The following is a 23,115-nucleotide window of genomic DNA, read 5'->3' as shown; positions in this document are numbered from 1 at the left end:
AAAAAGTTATTGGCTTGTGGCTGATTATATCCAAATAATGATGATAATCATTTACATTTAAAGAGTTACAAGTTATAGATGAAGAAATTGAGGTTCTGAGTCGTACCTCAAGTCATATGTCTTAAATAGGGACTTACATAAGGCTATGTTGTGTTTCATAGAATCCATGTCTTCTAACATTATACTCAGTCATTATTCTACCACCTCTTAAGGTTGTTAACTAGAACCAAGATTATATCAACTGTCTAATTACTTCTACTGGCTTCATGATCACTACTTCATTAACCATTGCCAGTTGTAAACAAAGCTTCAGTTAGGCCTGCCCGGTAGTGCAGTGGTTGAGCGCTAGGCTGCGAAACTGCCTGCAGCAGCCTCTGCAGCGCCTGTTCGATCCCCGGTCGCCAGTGAGGGTCCCACATGGCACGCAGACCTCTCCTGCCACACCCGCTGCTCCCCTCAGCAGTGTACTTTGTCAGTCTGCCTGTTCTGCTCCCTGCTCTGGCTCTGGTGAATTCTGTCACCCTCCCGCACTTCCGACTGTCCTGTGCCTGTATAAATAAATAAATAAATAAATCTTTAAAACAAACAAAAAAAAAACTTGAATTGTTGACTTTATATATATAAATTTCTCAAAATCTCATCCTATGAAAAATATGAATTTAATAGTGTTATTTGTAGTATAAACTGAGTCTTTGCTTGGTAAAATGATTTCTATAGGATTCTCTGGCAAGTTCTTTTGAATAGTGAATTGGACCTGTTTTGTAAATACACAAATGCTATATTCTATGTCATCAATAACTTAGTTTTTAAACTGAATTGTGTTTTAGAGCTAATCTAAGTTAATCAATGAAAATACTGAGTTTTGAACTTATAGATAAGATCACATAAAAGAAAGTTCTAGGATTCACATGATGCATTTCCATTTCATCTCTGTCATCATTTCCTTCCCACCAAGTTGCCTCTCTTCAGGAATACATTCACAGCATTAAGACAGAATATTGAGGTATCCAAATATTAACCTCAAGTAAATACAAAATAAAATTAATTCATTAAAATTTGGAAAAAAAAAATTAGTCACCCCCAGCACTTTCCTTTTGGACCAGGTCTTAAATCAGTTTTCCTTGACCACACCACTTTACCTAATCTTACTTATTTGTGTTTTGCTTTTGTTGTTATTTGCTTGGCTTGTTTGTTTACTTGGTTTATTTATAAGAGTATGTTTACATAATTCACTATCTGTGGTTATTAAACCATAGGCTTAATAAATATTTTAGTTTTGAACACCACTACCTACATATATTTAGTAGAAAAGGTAACAATAGAACACGATACCAAGTTGGGTTTTACCTTGTTTTATTTTGTTTTTATTTAGGATCAGAAGTCTCAGGCATATTTGATAGGATCCATTGGTGTTAGTGGAAAAACCAAGTGGGATGTCTTAGATGGTGTAATTAGACGTCTCTTCAAGGTAAGATATGCATAGACTCCTGATATTAATTTTCAAATGTATTGTATTTTAGATATTTCCCTTAGTTTTAATAACAGAGACACACCTACTTCCCCTCTCCTCCATTTAAAATATTAAGGAAAGTTTTCTTTCTTTGTGCTGTTTGATATTAATATTTCTTAGATTACCCATATCTAAAATTCTTGACAGTTGGTTTTGCACATACCATGAGTTTTGTATTTGTTGTAGATGAGCTCAACCTGTGTTCTGTGGCCCCCTTTTATTTGTTTACCATTTTAGGAATATGTATTCCGAATTGATACTTCTACTAGTCTTGGACTGAGCTCTGACTGCATTGCTAGCTACTGTATAGGAGATTTAATTAGATCCCATAGCCTAGAAGTGCCTGAACTGCTGCCTTGTGGATATCTTGTTGGAGATAATAACATCATCACTGTGAACCTGAAAGGTAAGAATTGAGATGTAAAGAAAAGCATAATTGTATTTTTTAACCATTTCTTCTTTTTTGGTTTACCTTCAGATTTTCATATTTCAAGCTATGTCATCCACTTAGATTTAGTAAGAAATGAGCCAGATTTAAAACACCAAGATCCTACTAAAACACTAAAATTCAAGTAAATTAAATATTGTGGGTCCTGGCATGTAAACTTGGTATATAATTTTGAAGCTTCTTCAAGACTCATAGGAAGGAATGTGGTTTAGGGAATTTCCTATTTCTGCATTTTCTCCATTATCATCTTTCATTTAGGGAGGATCCATAATTTTTTCTTCAGATCCAAAGTAATATACTTATCACTCAATCATTGATTTTAAAATATTTGTACACTGGGGATAGAAAATGTAAGTTACGAATCAGGGATGAGAAATTTTGTTTCTTTGCTGTGGATAATATGATTAATTACAAGCAAATGGAATAACTAAAGCATACATGTCCCTATAATTCCTCATTTACATATGGCAAAGAATCAGGACACATCCATATAAACCGTGGATTAAGAGGGGTTTGTCAATATTTGACTGTATGATTAAAGTCATTGGGTTATTAAAGGAGATACTATTGCAAAATCTTGCCAAATATTGCAATTTGTGTTGTTCAAAAACTTGTGGTTGTGTGGCTGAGATGTGTAGGAAAGAGAAAAGGAAAAGTGGAGAAAAGACTAAGGAAAAGGTAAAACACACATATTTATTTTACGTTTTAATCTTTAAATTTATTCTTAACGATACTATGATCTTCAAAAGGAAGGGAGATTTTATGATAGAATTTATAGCAATACTTCCATTTCTCCCTTGGAAATGTAAGTGGAAACTGTGAAGTAGAGAGGGGAGGAAAGTCTGAACAGAGGAAACTGCTGCTTTTATTTTCATATGCACTCTGCCTTATTGCTGATGTTTCTTCAGCTTTAAAATGGCAACACATGATTGTGGGATAGAAATATCAAGACAGGGCCTCCCCTGGTGGCACAGGGTTGAGCGCTGGGCTGTGAAGCTGCCCACAGCCTCTGCAGCGCCGGTTTGATCCCCAGCCACAGGCGAGGGTCCCACATGGCGCGACAGACCTCTCCTGCCGCGCCTGCTCCTCCCCTCAGCAATGTGTTTCGTCAGTCTGCCTGTTCTATTCCCCGATGTGGCTCTGGTGAATTCTCTCACCCTCCCGTGCTTCTGACTATACCCAGTGCTTGTATAAATAAATAAATAAATCTAAAAAAAAAAAAAAAAAAGAAATATCAAGACAATTGTTTTTTTCCAGGACTCTCTTCCCATGATGAGCAAAACTCTGTTTTACTTGACACCATATTTTAAATTCTAGTGTCTATAGAAGAATAAGATTTGTTATTCCCATTGTTTCTTCCTTCAGGGGTAGAAGAAAACAGTTTGGACAGTTTTGTTTTTGATACACTGATTCCTAAACCAATTACCCAAAGGTACTTTAACTTGTTGATGGAGCATCACAGAATTATACTCTCAGGACCTAGTGGTACTGGAAAGACCTATTTAGCAAATAAACTTGCTGAGTATGTAATAACCAAATCTGGGAGGAAAAAAGCAGAGGATGCAATTGCCACTTTTAATGTGGACCACAAGTCAAGTAAGGTAAGCCATAATATCCTAAGAGAACTGTTGCTCTTTATCTGTAAGTGTCTTAAGCAATTAAATGTTCAGGCTGTATGGAACTATCATAGTGTACATGGAAGCATATCCATCTCTTTGACTAAAACTAGAATCTTGTAGATGAATGAATGCTGTCACATTTATTTAAACAGGATTGTTATTTAATATCATTTAATTATCAGATGTTCCACAAATATTGAAAATGTACAGAGAAAAATAACAGGGTCCTATTTTCTTATGTTTCTTAGACATCTATTTAGGAAACCTTACAGTAGGTGGAGACCCATGCGCAGTGCTATGGAAGCAAGGAGGAAAAAATAACTCTTCTTGGAGAAATCAGAGCTTAATAAAAAAGCAATAGTTGGACTGAGTTTTAATAATTAAATACATATTCACTGAGGATGTTGGAACATTGTGAATTTGGATATAATTAAAATATTATAAGCAGAAATTCTAGGAGCAGTAATTTGCTTCTATCATATTTCTATATAAATTCTGCTTAAGAATTTTAGAAAATTGGAACAGCGTTTCATTTCATCATCAACTCTAATGTGCCATTATAATGGACTTGAACTATACACATAGCCAATACTTTCATGTATTCTGAGTAAAATAAGGAATCCTAAAAATGAACAGTTGATGCCTAACATATCACTAGACTATGATTGCCTATAATTATTCATTAGATTCTTAATCAATTCAATCTAAGTTTTTACTCTTAGGACGCCACATCTATTATATACAGCACCTTGAGGGATTCCAGATAATAATTAGGTCATGTGGTTTATCCAAAGATAATCTAGATGCAGACTGACCCAGACTCTCAGAAATCGCAGGCCTGCAAATTTTCAGAAATAAACATGACTCCCAAAAGCAACACAAACATTGTTGGAATAAACCTGACTTTGAGCTTAGAACAGAGGTTCTTAATGGGGTAGTTCAGTAACTCTCTAGAACTGACCAATGGTGGGATCTAGGGCCGATTACTGAATTTCTTTGTGAAAAATAGTTGAGTTGTGATAAGTACTAACTGTGTGTGTGTTAAAGTGACAGAGATAGAGAGACAGGGAAGGAAAGTGGCAAGATAATAATACAAGGAGCAAATGTAGTATAACGGTTGTCTGCAGTTATAATAGTGCTTGACTCCCAGTGTTTCTTATAAATAGAACTGTACAGACACCACACACCCACAAACCTTTGTTCACAATTGCCCTTTATGTATTTTTAGAGGAGAACAAGTATGTACAGAAAACACAATGGGATCTCTTATAGTTAAATAAATATAGCGCATGAATTTCAAATATTTCCTTGGAACCCAGTGCTATTCAAATTGCAGTTGAACCAGCCATTCTCATTTCAGCTAAAGAGAAATTTGGAACATGAGGGAGAATGTTTAGCTCTTCTCTAAACAGAAGTAGGAAGAATAAAATTATTTTTTGCTTCAGCATACATGTCTCCTGTGAATTCTGGGTTTCCTCCTATCTTTATTTAAAAGTCTTTTTTGCTTTTTATGTATTTAATTTTTGGTCACAATGATGAAAGCATTGAGAAGATCTTAGTCATCCTCATTATTCTCTTTGTTTTCTCACAACGTTGATGTGGCAAAACTCTAAAAAAAATTACTGAGAAATAACTGGCATATAAGATTGCATTGGTTTCAGGACTTCATCAAAATGATTTGAAATGTATGTGTATTATAAAAAGGTTGCCACAATAATTCTAGTTACCCTCCTGTACCATAAATATAAAGTCAATTTTTGGAATTTACCATTATGACCCCCACCACACCTTTCAGCAATCACCATACTGTTTTTGTTATAGGACTCTTTAGAAATTACTTTATGAAAAAAACAAGTGGTTGAAAATAGGAGTAAAATAAATTTTTAGGGGAAACCAGTGCATTTTTATAAAGTTGGGGATCACTTAAAATCAAGTTTTGAAGCAAATAAAATACAATTTGGGCTTCATTAGGATATAGTTTGACATGCCAAAATAAAGTAGGTTAATTAACCTGAACTATAACATATGCCTCACCCCCCATATCCATTGTTTTATATATGTTGTTTTTTTATGTCAAGTGTTTTGTATAAATATTTGATAAAGTAAAATAATGTTTGGTGCTTGGAGATGTTCTTATCAGTATTACATGAGTGTACTTAAAAAATTTCTTGATTATATAGTTCCAGCTTTTAGTTTCTACTTTTTCAAAATAAAATAACTTGTGCCATTATTACATCAATTTAATTTTTGTTATGACAAAATAATAAAAAATGAAGCATTATTAAGAGTGTTTGAACAGATTTAATAATTCTACAGAGCAGTAATAAGAAGAAAACTATGGACAAATGACAGGGCATTCTGCACCAAAGAAGCACAAAATACAACTAACTGCTTATTGTTTATGTTTATAAAATGGGAATGATCTGTCAGTTATGCTGAATACAGAGTCATTGCCAGAGAATTTGGCCAATTCTTGGCAAGTTGTTAGAGAACCCACACTTTTTTTGGGGAGGAGGTGGGTAGATGGTAAATAAAGATGATATAAAGGAATAGAAATGACAAGCTAGAATTCTGTGAGGGCTAGCAGCAAAAGTAAAGGTTTACTGAAGTAAAATGTAAGGAAAGCATGCAAAAATAAATTCATTCCCTGAAAAATGGAGCTGTATAATTGCTGACAAGCTTTACACAACGACTTAGACAGCAGTGGAAAGACAAAGCTGAAAAATGCTTTCTGACTTACAGAAAAATAAAAATTCAAACAATGAACCATCAAATGAAAAAAAAATCCTTTTGGTACCTCTGCGTTTTACATTCTGTCCCTCTTCCTACTCTTTAAGCCCTCTTTCAAGTTGCCAGCTGGAATATTTTGATTGAGAGCAGTACACATAAACAATTACACTTTGTGACACTTGATATAGCAGGCCCAGAAGGGTAGAGATGGATTGAGGAAGAAGTCTGTGGCCAGCTGAAGCCACTTGGAATGTTAGGTGGGAAGAGATCAGAAAACTAGACTTGGCAGATTTGTTTTTAGTGCTTCTGGAATCAGAGGTAGGGAAAGCAATGATCAATGGTTTTTATGTAAATGATAATGTTCTGTGTATGTTTTCAAAGCCATTATCAGTGTCCATCTGGTAGATATAATGTTTTCTTCCTCCTGATTAGATCTTGGACATGAAAATTAATATTAATGTATCAATACTTTGATCTCAGATTTCATCCCAATTAAACTAAAATGGGATCCTAGAGTAACTGAAAGGGGTCTGTGACAAAACTCCTAAGTTATATAACAAAATTACTTGTATATGCCTATTTCTACTTGTTAATGGGCCCTAGGTATCATTAGCTTCCCCCCAAAATCTACTACCCTCTCAAGATGGGAGAAAACCTTAGTGACACTAATGACCTTGTTTTTCCTAAGTCATCCAGTGATGTCTTAATTAGCAAATCCCATGTCCTTTGCAGGTTCTTCTAATTAATCATTATCCTTCATGTTTATATCACCTTTTATAAATAAATTGCTTCCCTCTGCTGAAAATGAATGACATTAACGGCACACAATTATCTATATAGTAAATTCCAAATTACTCTGCATAGATTCCAAGTCTGTTATTTGTATTTCATTGTAGACTCCACCACCATGTACTATTTCTGTTTTCCAGGAATTTTATTTCCCCAAACATATCTCACACTTCTGGCCTATATACTTAATACTTCAGCAGTGTTCCCCAGCTGTACCCTGTAATTCTCTGAATCTTAAAGCTGGTTTTTCATTACTCTCTTATATTTTCCTCCAGTGTTTCTGCATTTCATTTATCATAACATAATGTGATTGATCTGCCCTTTGCTTATTAACTCTAAGTACCTGAAATATAAAAATTATGCTTTATCTATGAATTCTTGGTAACAGAGCACTAGATGTTTGCTAAAAACGTGTTGAAAGGAAAATTAACTGCATAGTTGTAATTTTGAATTCCACGCATTATTCAAGATCCTGCTATAAAGTCTATTAGGATTCTCTAGTTGCAATTAACCTTTCTTCCTCCTATAGGACTCTTTTAGCTTCTCTCAAGGAATGTTTCATATTTTTTTATAAATTTTATTTTTATATTCCCCATACAATTGCAACCCCCTTATTTTGACCCCAATCCCTCCCCTCCCCGCCCCTACCCCCATATCATATTGCTTTTTAAGTTTACTGGTTATGAACTTAGTGTTCATAACCTATACCTACCACCTTCCCAAGTTCCAATATCATTTTTTCCAGAAAACTTTCTCTGACACCCACCAGCAAGCTGAAACCGTCTCTTGACCTCTCATAGCTTTTAATATATGATGACACTGTATTCAAATGATTTATAATATTTGCATTTTCAACCCCTAACATGACAACTTTTAACACCTTTAGAGAAAGGTGTTCTGACTCCCTCTTTTTAACTCCAATGTCCAGAAAAGTACTTTATTTATCCATAAAACGTGTTAGACTTACTTGAACAATGTTTCATTATTATTGTATACCCTGCAGTGAATGATTTAATAAAGCTAGATTAGTGATGTGAATTCCATTTTTTCTGTTAAGGTTAATGAAATTTTTCAGATCATTCACCAGGGTAAACATTCATTTCTATGTTCTTGCATTAGGCAATATTGATTCTATGTGATTCTCAATGTGAGAAAAATAGCGCATGAACTTAAGTGAAGATATTACTCTAAATGTCTCAAAACCCTGGCCATTATAGTTTTATCCCTTTCTACTTTAGTTCCACTCTAGCTCTAAAAGTGCTATTACAGACAGAGGGAGGTTTCATAGAGGGTGATTGGTTCACATATTTACCTGACTGCCAGAAATTGGAATCATAGAGTTGTTCTTAACCCTGAGCAGGATTCATAAATCGAAAATGCAATTGTAAATATGCAAATATTATGGAAATGCTCTTACTGATTAGGATAATTCTAAGGAACCTAATTATGTTCTTGGCCTACCCATCTGTGAGAGCAGTCAATCAGCAAACTGGTTATCATATTTAGATTAAAAGCTATTAGACAGAAATAATACCTGTAAAAGAACCAGAAGCTCACGAAATTCTAAATGCTCATGCCAAGTGATCCAGTGAAATATAACAAATTTTGTCTTTGTTTAAAATTACAGCAGTTGCATGCAGATTATAAATAAATAACCACATTTTTTATCCAAGTCTCAGGGCTGTACTTTTAGATGCATCCCATTGAAATTAATTGGAATTAAAACATTTAAAGTATTAGTGGTAGCATAGAGGTACAATTTGGATTTAGTCTATACTTGAAATTAAATGGTTTGCTAAAACCCACTTTTAATAATGAAATATCAGAACCAAAAATGAAGTTTCAATATTTATGGCTTCCCATACAAGTACATATCCAAAACTCTCTTTTGCTTTCCTTCTGGGGAGGATACAACTGAAGTATGCCTTTGTGTTTATAGTTTTATATTTGTTGAAGGTGTTCTGTGCTGGCTCTTCTCTTTTTTCTTTCCTTCAAAAAAAGGATCTTCTAAGATTTATATGATTTTTTTATGTAGTATAAGGCTTTATATCAATGGAATGTTCTGTGAGTTTTAATCAAAGATAGTGAATGTAAATCATGTCTGTTCTTTCTAAAATGTGAATTGCCTGCCTTGGTATGATTTTAACACAATGTATTTTTTTCTTTATTTTTTAAAGGAATTGCAGCAGTATCTAGCTAACCTGGCAGAACAGTGTAGTGCTGATAATAATGGTGTAGAGCTCCCAGTTGTTATAATTCTTGATAATCTTCATCACGTGGGCTCTTTGAGTGATATCTTCAATGGTTTTCTCAACTGTAAATACAACAAATGGTATGCTAATACAATATTTTGAATGATGAAATACAAAAAAGTGGTGATCAAATTTGCTGTCGTATGCCTTTACACCTTAAAAGACCTATGGCAATGACACTAAGGAGCTTTCTTTAATATTATACTCTATTTCCAACTCCCTACACGTTCCTTACAATGTCTATTCATTCAAACACTGTGTCCCATTCATTCTTATAAAAAAAATCATTTACTCATAATGTCAGCTTCTACAGATATGTGGAAGAAGTAGAAGACCAATGTCAATGATGAAATATTTGAATCATGAAATTCAAAAAAAAAAGACTGAGACTTTCGGACTCTAGTTTCATTCTCAATCCATCTTAAAGTTTAAATGCATGGGCCTCCCCGGTGGCACAGCGGTTGAGCGCTGGGTTGTGAAGCTGCCCACAGCCTCTGCAGCGTGGGTTTGGTCCCACATGGCATGCAGACCTTTCCTGCCGCCCACTGCTCCCCTCAGCAGTGTACTTCATCAGTCTGCCTGCTCTGCTCCCCGCTCTGGCTCTGGTGAATTCTCTTACCCTCCCGCGCTTCTGACTGTACCTAGTGCTTGTATAAATAAATAAATAAATCTTAAAAAAAAAGTTTAAGTGCAACTTCCTTTAGAAATAAATTAGGCACATTTTTATATAGATGTACCTCTCTCCATTGAGTCTAATTTTTAACTGTTTGTAACTAAAGAAAAGATTAAAACAGGAAATAAAAAGTCCAAAAACACAATTAAGACCCATTGTAGTATGGCCTCTGAAAAAAGGACATATAAGAGCAATTGCATAAATATTTTAATTGCCTCAGATATACCATTAGTTCATCCCTCTGCTAGTAATTAAAAAAAAATAAGATAGCTCAGCATAAAATAAACAATGAAATGAGAATACAAATTCTCTCATGTTAATAAGAATCTTCAAAATAGCTATAAACTAACAAAGAGGAAAATTAATGAATTTGATATAAAAAGTCATAAAATATTAGCATGGGATAAAACCTCTGTGATTATTCTAACCTTTTTATTTTATTGGTAAATAAACATAGACAGAGAGGAAATGATTTGCCTAGAATGCCAGAGCTGAAACTAGAACCCCAAATCTGAATTTCTGGTTCTCTGACCTTTGTCATTTTCTAACCTAACATTAAAAAATAATTATTTTAATGCCTAATGTTGAAGTGGAATAATCCATACTTATCTAATATGATTTCTAAAATAAGATTAATGTATTAATCTCCTCAATACATCTACATTTGCTATTTTTTTCCAGCCCATATATTATTGGAACAATGAATCAGGGAGTTTCTTCATCACCAAATCTAGAGTTGCATCACAATTTCAGGTAAAAATGAACTGAATATTTTTTTCTCTTGTATGATCTCTTTTTGTTTGCTTTCAATTGTTTTTTTCCATTTGTACATTGACAAATCTTGCCAGTGGTGACCGGTGGTGTGAAAATAATTCTCACTTCTTCTCACACTCTTTCTCAAGCAGACATTTTGTGATCCTCAAGCTGTAAGCAGAAATATTTCTTTGAAAAAAAAAAAAAAGAAATGTTTTTCCTGCTCACTATGTCACCATCTAAAGTAGAGCACTTTTCTTCCAAGTGTGAGGAATGTGAAGAGAGTTCCTATTTCAGGATTTATGATTCTCCTACAGAAGAGTGCTCAGCATGTATACTCCCACTCACTTCTGACGCACACGAGTTTCTCTTTAGCTCAAAAAGAAAAGTCAGTTGCATTTTAACTCTAATGCTAAAGACCTCCTAACTATGATGGCCATTAAAATTTGACCCCTGATTGAAACAGGAACATTAGTAGTTACAATAGAGAATTCACTATGGAATTAGTATTTAATTTATATAAAGATTTCTGATTATTTTTTTTCTCTTTATAGGTGGGTACTATGTGCAAACCACACAGAACCAGTGAAAGGCTTTTTAGGCAGATATCTGCGAAGGAAACTGATAGAGTTAGAAATTGAAAGGAATACACGCAATAATGACCTAGTCAAAATTATAGATTGGATTCCTAAGACATGGCATCATCTCAACAGATTTTTGGAAACACACAGCTCTTCTGATGTTACCATTGGTGAGTTCCAAAATTGCAATATGCCATTTTCCAGGAACTAAGAGTACGTGATAAAGATAGCCAGATTGGATGGTAGAAAATAACAAGTGAAGCTGTTTTTCAAGCTTCCAAAGATTTAAATTGTTTTTTCTGAAAGTTTGCCTTCTTCAGAGCTTTATATTTTCTATTAGATTCATTTTGACAATTATGATTTACTAAGATTTTACTGAGAACATATAAATTTGTATAGAAAAATAACCAAAAGTCAGATAACTGAAATAAATTGTGTCTGTTCAGAGTATAGTTTTTATGCTAAGATAAATTTCAGTTATGGATCTTATCAAATATATATATATGTATATAGTTGTAAGAGATTTTAGTTGAAGGTCATTTAGGTGTTTTATGGAAAATTGTCTGAATTATTTCTCTTTGATTCTCATAGACACTTATTTTTGTATTCCTTCTTAAGTTGCATCTATAGAAATACCTGTCCTATTGTTGTGAATCATAAAGACTTACTCACTAAAGACACAGTATGTATTAGAAAGAATTCTACATTTGGGATCCAAAGACCAGGTCTCAGTCCCACTCAGCAAATAATGATGTTTTGTATTTGTCAATTCATTGCACTAAAGTTTCGTCAGTTGTAAAATGGGTCAGTTGGGCTGAATCATGACCTTTAATTATGACCTCCTAACCCTAATATATTATGTTTCAGATTAAAATTTTAGTGTAAAAAGAAATGAGAGTCCTGGAGACTGGGTCTTGATAAAACATACTTTAGTAAGCTAGCTAAGATTATAATTTTCTAAATAGCCTACAAACATGTACTAATTTCCCCAAAATGCTATCATAGTATTTATATTGGTAAATATTAGAGTTCTTAGAAAGGTTTTGTTCTTTGTTTTTTCTCAGGTCCTCGACTTTTCCTTCCTTGCCCTATGGATGTAGAAGGTTCTAGAGTGTGGTTCATGGATCTCTGGAATTATTCTTTAGTACCTTATATTCTGGAGGCAGTGAGAGAAGGTCTTCAGGTATAGTACACAATTTTCTTTACTTTTTAAAAAAAGGAAAAAAAATCATTTTGAGAGCAAAATGCATTACTTTCTCTTGGTGTTATATATGCAGAAAACTAAAGTCTTAAATTATGTAAATATGGTGGTAAAGTTTTAAAAAGGAATTAGTATATACGTTTTTTCTGAGAATAAATATGTAGAAGAAAAAGAAAACATAGTTATCACAACTATATATTTAAATTCAAATTTATTTCCATGATGTTTGCCGACCCTTCTGATTGAAAAGCAAGTTAATTGCACAATTCTACATCTTATAACATAGATGTGTTTTCATGGACCTTGGTCACTTAGCCCCTTATGTAATGTGAAATAAGTAGTTTTTGCTTGTATGTGAGGTTTCTAGCATGTTTTGTTGTTTGTAGCCTTGTAACATTGCCTGTAAGATCTTTCTAATGTTTTTGAGGTAATGCTTTCAATTCTAAGGCAATTCACTTTTTTTAAAAACTGTGACAGATTTGATTAGCAGAATCTCTGCTGTTCTTATTTACTATATGATGAAGTACTGCAACCAGTCCTTCCCTTTTCTCTTAACTAAAAGTCAAAATACTTCAGTAATAAGAATACCCTGTCTTTGGAAAAAGTGTCTCTTTTTAATCAGTCTTGCTGTTTGCTTAAATTGCAGTTAAAATTTCATGAAATTGTAGAATTAGGGTGAATCCATAATCACCCAACTTATAAAAGAACCCAATCTTCTTTTCAATAACTAAGCCAAGGTTTGGGCAGTTTTTTGCTAGAATTAAGATATAGCTCATGCATTCATACTTTGTTATCCGCAATATTGTTTAATTCTTTATTTTGCTATTTAAATACTTGGTTATGCATTTTCCTTTACCACTGTGCTCTCCTATCTTGTAGATGTCAAGAAACTAGTTAGATCTAATGAAATGGTTCTGCTGAACATGATGAATACTCTGAGAGTGTTATGATCATGCAGATACAATGATCCTAGAGAAAGCTATTAATTAGTTGTACTCCAAATTAAAATAACCCAATTTCATATTTTTAAGGGAATGAGCCAATCGAGCCCCAAAGTGGCCCCAACAAAATTTAAAAAAAAAAAAAAAAAACAACATGAAATACTTTAATTTTTAAGTTTGAACATATCATTTTTCTGGATTATTCTAAAACTATTTCACTGCCTAAGATATGAATTGAGACTCTCAATTCCATTCTTTTACAGCAAAAAAAAATACAAAAAATTATTTTGAATATTCTTGAACTCAGTCTTTAACATTTAAATGAATAATTTGTTCTCAATATACAGTTTCAGTAATCATAAACTTTTATCCACACTTTTATATGTGAAATTCTCCTTGTGTTCTTTGATCTAAAACAGTAAAAGTAAAAGAAACTTTTTAAAACCTCAAAAACAGTAATTCCCAAAAGTGCTTAGCTTCCTTAAGTCTTGTTTTTTAAGGGGCATCAAATATTTAAATCAATATCTTTAATATTTAATATTTTACATATTATAGCATTTTAATATTTTAAATATTTAACATAAATATTAAATAAATATTTATCACAGTGTCTTGATAGTTATAATCGTATAAACCTTCCATCTGTGCAAAAGTATAATCACAGAAGTAATGCCAGTTTCTTAAACTAACTGAAAGTCACATCAAAATTATTTTTGAGGAAATAAAAATAGTTCAAATTTATTTCTAGATGTGTGGTAGTGGGTTAGTATAAAAACTGAGTCAATCATGATGTAGGAAGTGGTCTGGGGGGAAATCCAGCATATGGCAGAGGGAAAATATAAAACCTCATGTTGGGTAGATATTTCTCCTTGTTACTGAAGCATGGTCTCAGCCAGAAGTCCATTGGCAGACATATCCCTGAGGTGGCCCACATATGCCTTCTGGGGGGGCAGGAAAAAAAAGAATCAGTTTGTCAAGACTGAATCCCTTGAATCTGCTGGCATCAAAGAACCTTGAATTAGAAGAGGTGGGAAAACAAAGTATGATTGCAAAGCTAAAAGTCTGCATTGTAAGGAATAGAGAAAAAAATTTCTTTTCAAATGAATGCTGATACTTTGTAGAGGAACCATATGGGAAATACTCTCTGCCAGATGTTCTAGTTAAAAAAAAAAAAAAAAAAAAAAAAAAAAAACACTGGTGTTTCAATGGAATTTGACTTTCATTCTGGTGGTTCTTTCTTGAAATGCTAATGATCAGTTTATCACATTCTGAATTTTTAAAATTTTGTTCTTTCAATTCAGTTACTACTATCTGTTTTACTCCAAAACACAGAATTGGACTGATTTAGTTTTTGATGAGTAATCATAATTTTACTGTGTTTTTTTTTTTTAAAGACTCTCATTGGTTGATTCTAGATGTTCATATTCTTTTTATAACACTTGTTTTCTAAGAATTGCACATTTTTATTCAGATAGTTTAAGTTGTATCACTAGCTATGTTTTACATTCTCTAAGTTTTTATTTATTTTTTTTTTTAAAGATTTATTTATTTATACAAGCACTGGGTACAGTCAGAAGCGCGGGAGGGTGAGAGAATTCACCAGAGCCAGAGCGGGGAGCAGAGCAGGCAGAAGGACCAAGGGACACTGCTGAGGGGAGCAGCGGGCGGCAGGAGAGGTCTGCGCGCCATGTGGGACCCTCCTCCGGTGGCCGGGGAGCAGCCGGGGATCGAACCGGCGCTGCAGAGGCTGCGGGCAGCCTCGCAACCCAGCGCTCAACCGCTGCGCCACTGGGGAGGCCCCTCTCTAAGTTTTTAACTGAAAGAAAACTAATGCTCCAACATAATAAAATTATTAAAAAAAAATCCTATTGATTTCTGTCCATGCCATCATTGAAGGGAATGCACAGATATCATGACCTGAAATACTCATTTGCTAAGGCCAGTCTCATGTATCTTCTTCAGGAAAACCCAAAAAAAAATCCCAAGGTACTCTGTGAACATTTCATGGTGTCAGTGTCCACCATTTTGCTTCTGTCTCACTGAATCACAACAAGCCACATGAAACAGTGTGTGCTTTGCTACCAAATATGCACCTGCTAAACAGCACTGCCCCCTGGTGAAGCAGGTCAAGGTGAAAGGGAATTCCAAGAAAGAACTACTATTTTCATGTCACTACCCATTTATTTTTCAATTTTGAGTTTTCTTTTGGTTTATAGAATTATTAATAAATTGTAGGCCTTTGTTTCTACATATATTTAAAACAAACCTCCCTCTTTGTATTTCCCAAATGCTAATCAACTATTGCAGAAATCAGCTTTATTGTCTAACTTTCAAATTTGAAGTGAACTGAATGGGTAGATGATACTTGCTTAGTCTGAAAAGTAATACATGGACATTCAGTTCCCTTGAAAGTGCCATAAGAACTCAAAGAGCAGAGGATCCACTCAATTAGTAGTGACTGACTAGAAATGTACTTCATATGTGCTAATGAATGTGTGACCCCCTTTTAGATGTATGGGAAACGTGCACCTTGGGAAGATCCTTCAAAATGGGTGCTTGATACATACCCATGGAGCTCAGCATCTCTGCCTCAGGAGGGCCCAGCATTACTTCAGTTGAGACCTGAAGATGTTGGGTATGAAGGCTGCATATCTACTAAGGAAGCCACAACCTCAAAGCACATTCCACAAACAGATACAGAGGGGGATCCCTTGGTAAGAGGCTGATGTTTGCTTTTTTCCCAGTAGAATCTTAAGTACAGTCCGTGGCCATTAGAAGCTTGTCATTTGTATCAATGACATTTGCTACACTAGGTTATATTTGGTTATGTACCAGACATTGTTACTTAGATTGAACTCTTTTACCTTTAGTCTGCTTTCGCTTGTTGATATTCTTAAAGTAAACAATCAAACTCTTATGTTTAAGGGTAAACAGGAAACACTGACACCAGCCTGAATTCTGTGATCATAAATTTTCCCTTACTATGCAGAACATAATATAAACAAATAAATAAATTTTAAACATTGTATGATTCAATTGAGTAGATAGTTAAGAGAAAACTGAACTTTATTCTTAATTGACAAAAAATAACCAAGAATATAATTCATAGTGTACTTGGAAAATTAAAGATTATTTTTCATTATATCAACTATTCTGACTATATTAAGTACATGGCATTATTAGGAAAAATACTTTCTTATGTAGTTTTTATTTTTATGGCTCCTTTGTATAAATTGGTACCAAATGTAATGTGTGTAATACATTATTTTATTTATTTATGACTAAAGATACCATTCAATTTATACAGTTGATACAGAAAAAAGAAATATTGAAATAAACATATTATTTCAACAAAAAGGAAATGATTAAAAATCATAACCTATAAATTTACACCCAAGGCCATAAAATTAGTTAATATTTTTAGAGTATTTTATACCCACATTCTTATACTCTCCCACACAACACACAGTTACACATCATCATCGTCGCCATCTCAGCTATTATTACTAGCATGTCAGTGGTTATATGTGAAAAGTCTGATACATTTTTAAGATTTTTTCCAAAAAAAATTTAAATAATATTTCAAAGGGCTACAGAAAATCACTGAAGTATGGACATAAACTTGTTTAGAGTCCAAGGATCTCCTATATAGGTATTATTCTCCAAATTATAAAGTTTCCAAGGGCTTGGATTTCAATTTTTATCATAGGTACCTGGCTCTTTAACTTATTCATAGTTAGAAATCAGCAGTGGTGGTGAAATTGGTTTGAATCCAGAATGCATGTGAGTATGAATTAAATAATGGCAAGTAGCATCTAGACCAACATTCAAAAGAGTAAATAAAAGACTAAGTATATGAGTTTGGATTATTTCATCCCAATTTTTAATAAATTACAATCCTGCCTTTGCAGTTTTGGTATATGTGCCTATTTCAGGCAAGAAGGGGTGTTTATAGGGTTTGTTTTCAGAGTTACTCTGTAGAGTATGGGACCCTTATTAGGCAATGCCCACAGTTTTCTCAGTCCTGGGTAGTTAATCCTATTCAACACTTTTTTTTTTCCTAGCTCTGAATCCTTTATCTTCTAATATGTAAAAGAGATTCAGAATTACCTAATCTGAGTGAAAATTGGGGTAAAAGTAAAAATCTGATTCCTAATCTGCTACTCAACTAAGCATCTTTAAGGAGCAAGTTATAATATTTCATATGTCAAATGGCAAAATAATTATTTAAAAATAAATCTTTAGGCACATTCTAATAGAAAAGTAAATGTTTTATTTGTTTTTAATTGGTGTATGTTTCAATCTTTACCAACACAAGCCTGATCAAGGTATTAGAAATGATAAATTAGGGCTTCCCTGTGGCCCAAGGGGTTAAGTTGCAGCACTACTGCAGCGTGAGTTCGATTCCTGGCCAGTCAGGGAGCTGACCCACATGGCACAGCAGACTTCTCCTGTCTCGCCCGCTGCTCCCTCAGCAGTGTATTTCAGTTAATCTGTCTGTTCTGCTCCCCACTCTGTCTTTGGTGAATCCTCTGATCCCCCACACCTCTGGCCTGTACCCCAGCTCTTGTATGCATAAATAAATAAATATTTATTTAAAAAAAGAAATCACAGATTATAGTTATGACTATGGGGAAGAAACAATGAGATACTTTTATAGAGAATAATTATCTGTTTGAGGGAGTATTGAATGATGTGTAACCTTACCTTCCTCCTGTAATCTCCTTTGACTTGAATGCAAAAAGTAGCACTATAAAAAGGTAAACTAAATTCCTTATATACTTTTATTATGAATCTACATTTGGAATTTATTCTAATGGAACATATTTACTATATGGTATCGTTTTCAAAAATTAAGACTTTGATAACACTCTTATTTAATCTTAAAACTTGCAACATTCAATATTCAAGTGATTTCAAACCTATGTGACTGAACTAGAATTGTAACCCTTTAATCATAACCCTTTAATTACCATTTCTACTCTTAGTAAATCGTGTTTGCTCAAAGTGCAGTTCTGATTTATTAATCCTCTTTTCCTAAATGCTTGAACATATAGCCAACAACTGATGAGGAACTAATTGGCAAAAGAAAAGAGATAGGGACTATAAGTGTGCATGATTGTAGGGGTATGGTGTATGTGTGTGAGCGAGAAGGAAGGTGGGATGGATAGAATATGTACTGATGGATACATTTGGCTCTTTGATTTGCAGGTTAAGATAACACCAACTACTTTCATTTCATATCGTCAAGTAGATGATTTAATACATCAGAGCTAGAGCAAAAATTTTGTTGAAAAATATTGTCCTAGAGAATATTAAAATGGCTGTAACCTCTTTGTCTAAAAGATGTGTTGAGTACACGTTTTACAGTGAGTTCTCAAGTATGCCTAACTTCACAAATGACTGAGGAGTCCTTTTTAACATTTTGTCTTTCTGTTGGATCCAATTTTCTATTTCTCTAAAATGGGGGGAGCATTGATTACCTTATAAGATAGCAAAATTAGTATCATTAAACAGTGTAAAGATTATTATAATTTATAGAAACACTTGGTAAGGGGACAAATCCATACCCTCATGAAGATGTGTACTGATTTTTCTGTGCTATCTAAAATCCTCGAACCATCTATCCACAACTTGCATTTAAACAATCATTTCTTTTACAGTGCATTTGTAGATCTATCAAAATCCAAGCAAAGTGGCTGCCTTTTATTTTGTAATACTTAGAAACACTAGCTGTCCTTCTTCCCAGGTGTTTTCATGTGTATGTCCCTTTTACCAGCACAGACATTGCCATTGTCCTGTAAGACTGGGAAACTTGAGACCGCCGTTACTGTTCCAGAAGGTGGTTTTGTTTTCAGTGACATATCAATCATATTTCAGCCAGAAATTCAACCACAACAGAAATTTGACAGTGATTCTTTCCTTCTTTCTCTTCAAACTCTCATGGTCCGCTTCATTCAGTCACCTCCTCTCGAGGTCAGCTCCTAAGCAGCAGATGGTGTGCTTGTATGCAGCAGCTGGCGTCTCTCCACTCCATCCCCTCCTTCTCCCTGGGGACTCTGTGTGTGCGTCTGTGTGTGTATGAACATTCACGACTTCCAGTTGCCATTCAATGCTTTCTGCTTCTCCCAGCCAAAAAGCTGGGGAGCTTGGCATACTCTCTAGCCACGAGCCCAGATGTCCAGCTGTGATACAGTTTCCTTTCCAGTCTCCCTGCCGGAGCGTATTCATTCAGAACCCCCAATAAAAAAGTTATCTAGAGGCCCTATTTGCTCCTTATGGTTTGATACTGGAATCATGTTTGGGAAAAACAGTCTAGGAACCAGGGCGGCAAGTGAAAATCAAAAATTGTTTTCCCAATGTGCTTGGATGGGATGAGACAGTTCCTCAGTGTGACTCAGGGCCTTGCTGCTCATGGGGCTGGCTTACTCAATGCCTCATTGCCTACCTGGATGTCTCTTTTTTCTTTCTTCAGATGAATATGCTAATGAAACTCCAAGAAGCAGCCAATTACTCGGGCACACAAAGCTGCGACAGTGACAGCACCAGCCACCATGAAGACATTTTGGATTCATCTCTTGAATCTACCCTATAGAGAGTTAAAAAACAAACAAACAAACAAACAAAAAACAACAACAAAGTTAGGGGGAAAGACTATGCTTTGAAAAATGTTTGAAAAGAAAGGTATTTTCACTATACCACTGCCAGTATGAAAGCACCCTGTCCAGGGCCCTGACCCAGAGTCGTGGTCTCCAAGGAGGCAGCAGAATTAAGTCTCAACCGCCAAGATGCTAAATTGAAAAGGAAGTTTAACTTAATTTTATTTCTAGGCATTTTTATATCCATGGAGTGATATAAGGCTCCATTCCTCAACTGGAAATGACCCTGATGACAGGGCAACCGAATAGATTGCACATGGGATAGCCAAACTGGACGTTATGTTTTTCCTCTTTAAAAGTTTACAATGCAAACCTTTTTTTGTCCCTTCCTTTTGTTTCCTCTGAGGGGTTGTTCTCCCCAAGCAGGGTCCATTCTTCTAATCTGTCCAACCTCCTTTGTGCCACATGGTGCTGGTCGCAGGGCTCCAGTAGTGTTGTGTGTGCGCTCACCCCATTCCAAAATTAAGCCAAGAGGCCATTTCTCCTTAAGCACAAATGGAATTGTGCAACCACCAGAAAAACACTACTGTGGCAAGCTGGATAAGTGCCAACTTAATTCTTAACTGCCATGTTCACATGATGTGCTCCACCAACTTTTTAGTGTATGAGTCACAGGTTTTATAAGGTTGTTTTTACCACAGTGGTCTTTTTAAACCACCTGCCCACTCCCTTAACAAGAGTTTTATACCAATTATTAGTCAACACTGACAAAAGGCTTTTTTAGGGCTTTATTTGTTTGAGCCTTTTCAGTGAAAGAAGGAACATTTCCTATGGTGCTGTCTCACTGCCTTAAAACAGATTTCTACAACAGTTCAACAGTCGGTTTAAATCCTAACCATTGGCAATCTCCACCGTCTTTTCTTCATTTACAACCAAGCAACACCAGTAAACACAGTAGCCTCATCTCTATATATCTTTGTGTTTATTTTCTTTTATTTTTTGAAGAAATGAATAGGAGAAAGATCAGTATTTTTACCTTGTGAATAGAATGCTTTGCCTAGCCTTCAAAATATTCAAGTAACCCAGAAACCCTCACTGACCGTCACTTGAAAGTGAAGACACGTGGCTAAATTCCATCCAGTTTTAGGTGAGCGAGTCTCAGAAGGTAGGAGATTTTGAATTCTTATCCAGCTAAGCTGGAAGCACTAAATGCAGCATGAGCACAACTATTCGGCTTCCCCTCCCCTACTCCTATTTGATTATTATTATTATTAGTTTTGAGCATGTTATTTTGATTGCTATTGTTGTACATGGGAAATTCAGCATTAAAGAACACTGAAGCAGTGAAGTCGCTGTGGAAGAGGAAGCGTCTATACTGTAAAAGAAGGTTAGATTTGCACAGTCTACTGGGTAGGTATTGTAAATAATAATTTTTAAAACTTGCACAAATCTAAACAAATACAAAAAAGTGTATTTTATCCTGTTGGTGTTAAGAGGTGTTTCACTTGCTGAGATTTCCTGTACGTTGCAAACAAATACAGAATGCAGACCCTCAAAGCTGTTATTACCTGGTGTGTTTGTCCTGTATTTACAATTGTTATGACTATGCAGGAGCTATCAGTGCTAGAGTGAGCATGCTTCGAAACTGTACATGAAGCCAGTACATTTTTGGATAAGTGAAAATGTCTGCAAGTGCATCTGTCATGGCAGGCTTTAAAGACAGTGCATGAAAACTGATTGGAGTCATAGAAGTTACCACCAAGCACAGAGGACAGGTTGTTAGTTTCTAAAACCCAAGGGCTAGGCCATGGTGTAGACTTGTTCTATGCGTGTAAAAATGTGTTACTTTCAGAACGTGTAATTGGTGCTACTCTCTGTGACCACCCATGGGTCAGTTGCTATAAAACAATAACAACACGAGAGATCTGTGCAGTTTTCAGAGTGCTGCTATGTTGATAGGTCCTACATGGTGCTATTGCCCTAAGGGAAATCTGAACTGAATTTATGCACAAAGAGTTGTCACCCTGACTTTGAAGCCTCGAACATGGATCAAATCTTTTGTGAAACATCGATATATGTAGCTGGATGAGTGACTAGTTGCCCTTGTATAATATGTGATCTAAGAAAATTGCTAATCTTTCCCTGCCATTTTGAGAAACACAGTCCAAACATGATCATACACAAAATCCTGCAATACATCCCAGTAGGTCCACCTAGTTTACAACTTAAACTAGTTTGTGAAACATTTGTCTGTATACATTTTATATTTTGTACATTTTTGATGTAACATATCATGTAAATAGACAGAAACAGTGAAATAAATCATCTGAAAAGTTTTGTAGTCTTTGTAAAGCCCCAACAATAAGTACTTGGTGTCAATGGACTTAACTGGATGATGTATTTTCTATTGGTTTATTGTTCCTCTAGCTTGTAAACCAGCCTGCATATATTTTTTTGCAAATGTGCACCCTGTATCTGTCTAAATTATTTCTTTGCCATTAAAGTGGAATTATTTATTGACAACAAGGTTTGGTGTCTATTTATGATGAAAAATTGAAAAATTATGCCCAAGTAGTGTCAAGCTTTAAAATGCTGCTGCACTATCAGTATGCCATCAGTAGAAATATGTGAGAATTTTGTTTTATGTACCTCATAGAAATAAGCTCATAACCTTTAAGTAAATAAATAAGCTGGCGGCACAAGATACATCTTTTAAAATCAAAGTTATCTATTCAGTGAGTATTTTTAGAAAACTGACTGCAGGAGTGGTTATAAAATAAGAATTAGTATAAAATGAAAAGGTGACATTCACTTCAATGAACTCATTAACTATCTGCTTTTATTCCATTAAATATTTTTTCAACAGCAGAATAATTCTTTCAGTGGCTCTATTTTAAATAAAAATTATAAAAAGAAATTTATAAAAATTATAAAAAGAAATGGAATTCTTTTTAAAACCAGAATTTTTCCAACCCCAGTATGGACACACCCTACTTTATAATAAAGTGTGAGTTACACC

General features: G+C 34.6%; 1 protein-coding gene across 6 annotated transcripts in view; it reads left to right on the top strand.

Moving 5' to 3' along the window:
* The window catches only part of NAV3 (neuron navigator 3), a 295,341-nt gene extending 272,732 nt beyond the window's left edge, over positions 1-22,609 (top strand). For all 6 annotated transcript variants that reach the window (XM_054696195.1, XM_054696193.1, XM_054696194.1 and 3 more), the window contains 9 exons: positions 1,373-1,468; positions 1,748-1,916; positions 3,324-3,559; positions 9,274-9,428; positions 10,703-10,774; positions 11,329-11,525; positions 12,420-12,538; positions 16,008-16,211; positions 19,973-22,609. In XM_054696195.1, the coding sequence (XP_054552170.1) occupies positions 1,373-1,468; positions 1,748-1,916; positions 3,324-3,559; positions 9,274-9,428; positions 10,703-10,774; positions 11,329-11,525; positions 12,420-12,538; positions 16,008-16,211; positions 19,973-20,092 (1,368 nt within the window). In that variant the 3' untranslated portion in view covers positions 20,093-22,609. The remainder of the gene's footprint in view (positions 1-1,372; positions 1,469-1,747; positions 1,917-3,323; positions 3,560-9,273; positions 9,429-10,702; positions 10,775-11,328; positions 11,526-12,419; positions 12,539-16,007; positions 16,212-19,972) is intronic.
* Positions 22,610-23,115: the final 506 nt, after the last annotated feature.

Source organism: Talpa occidentalis, unplaced genomic scaffold (assembly GCF_014898055.3).
Source record: "Talpa occidentalis isolate TD23 unplaced genomic scaffold, MPIMG_talOcc4v2.1 talOcc4.16, whole genome shotgun sequence".
Lineage (NCBI taxonomy): Eukaryota > Metazoa > Chordata > Mammalia > Eulipotyphla > Talpidae > Talpa > Talpa occidentalis.
This window is presented reverse-complemented; position numbering and strand designations above follow the sequence as displayed.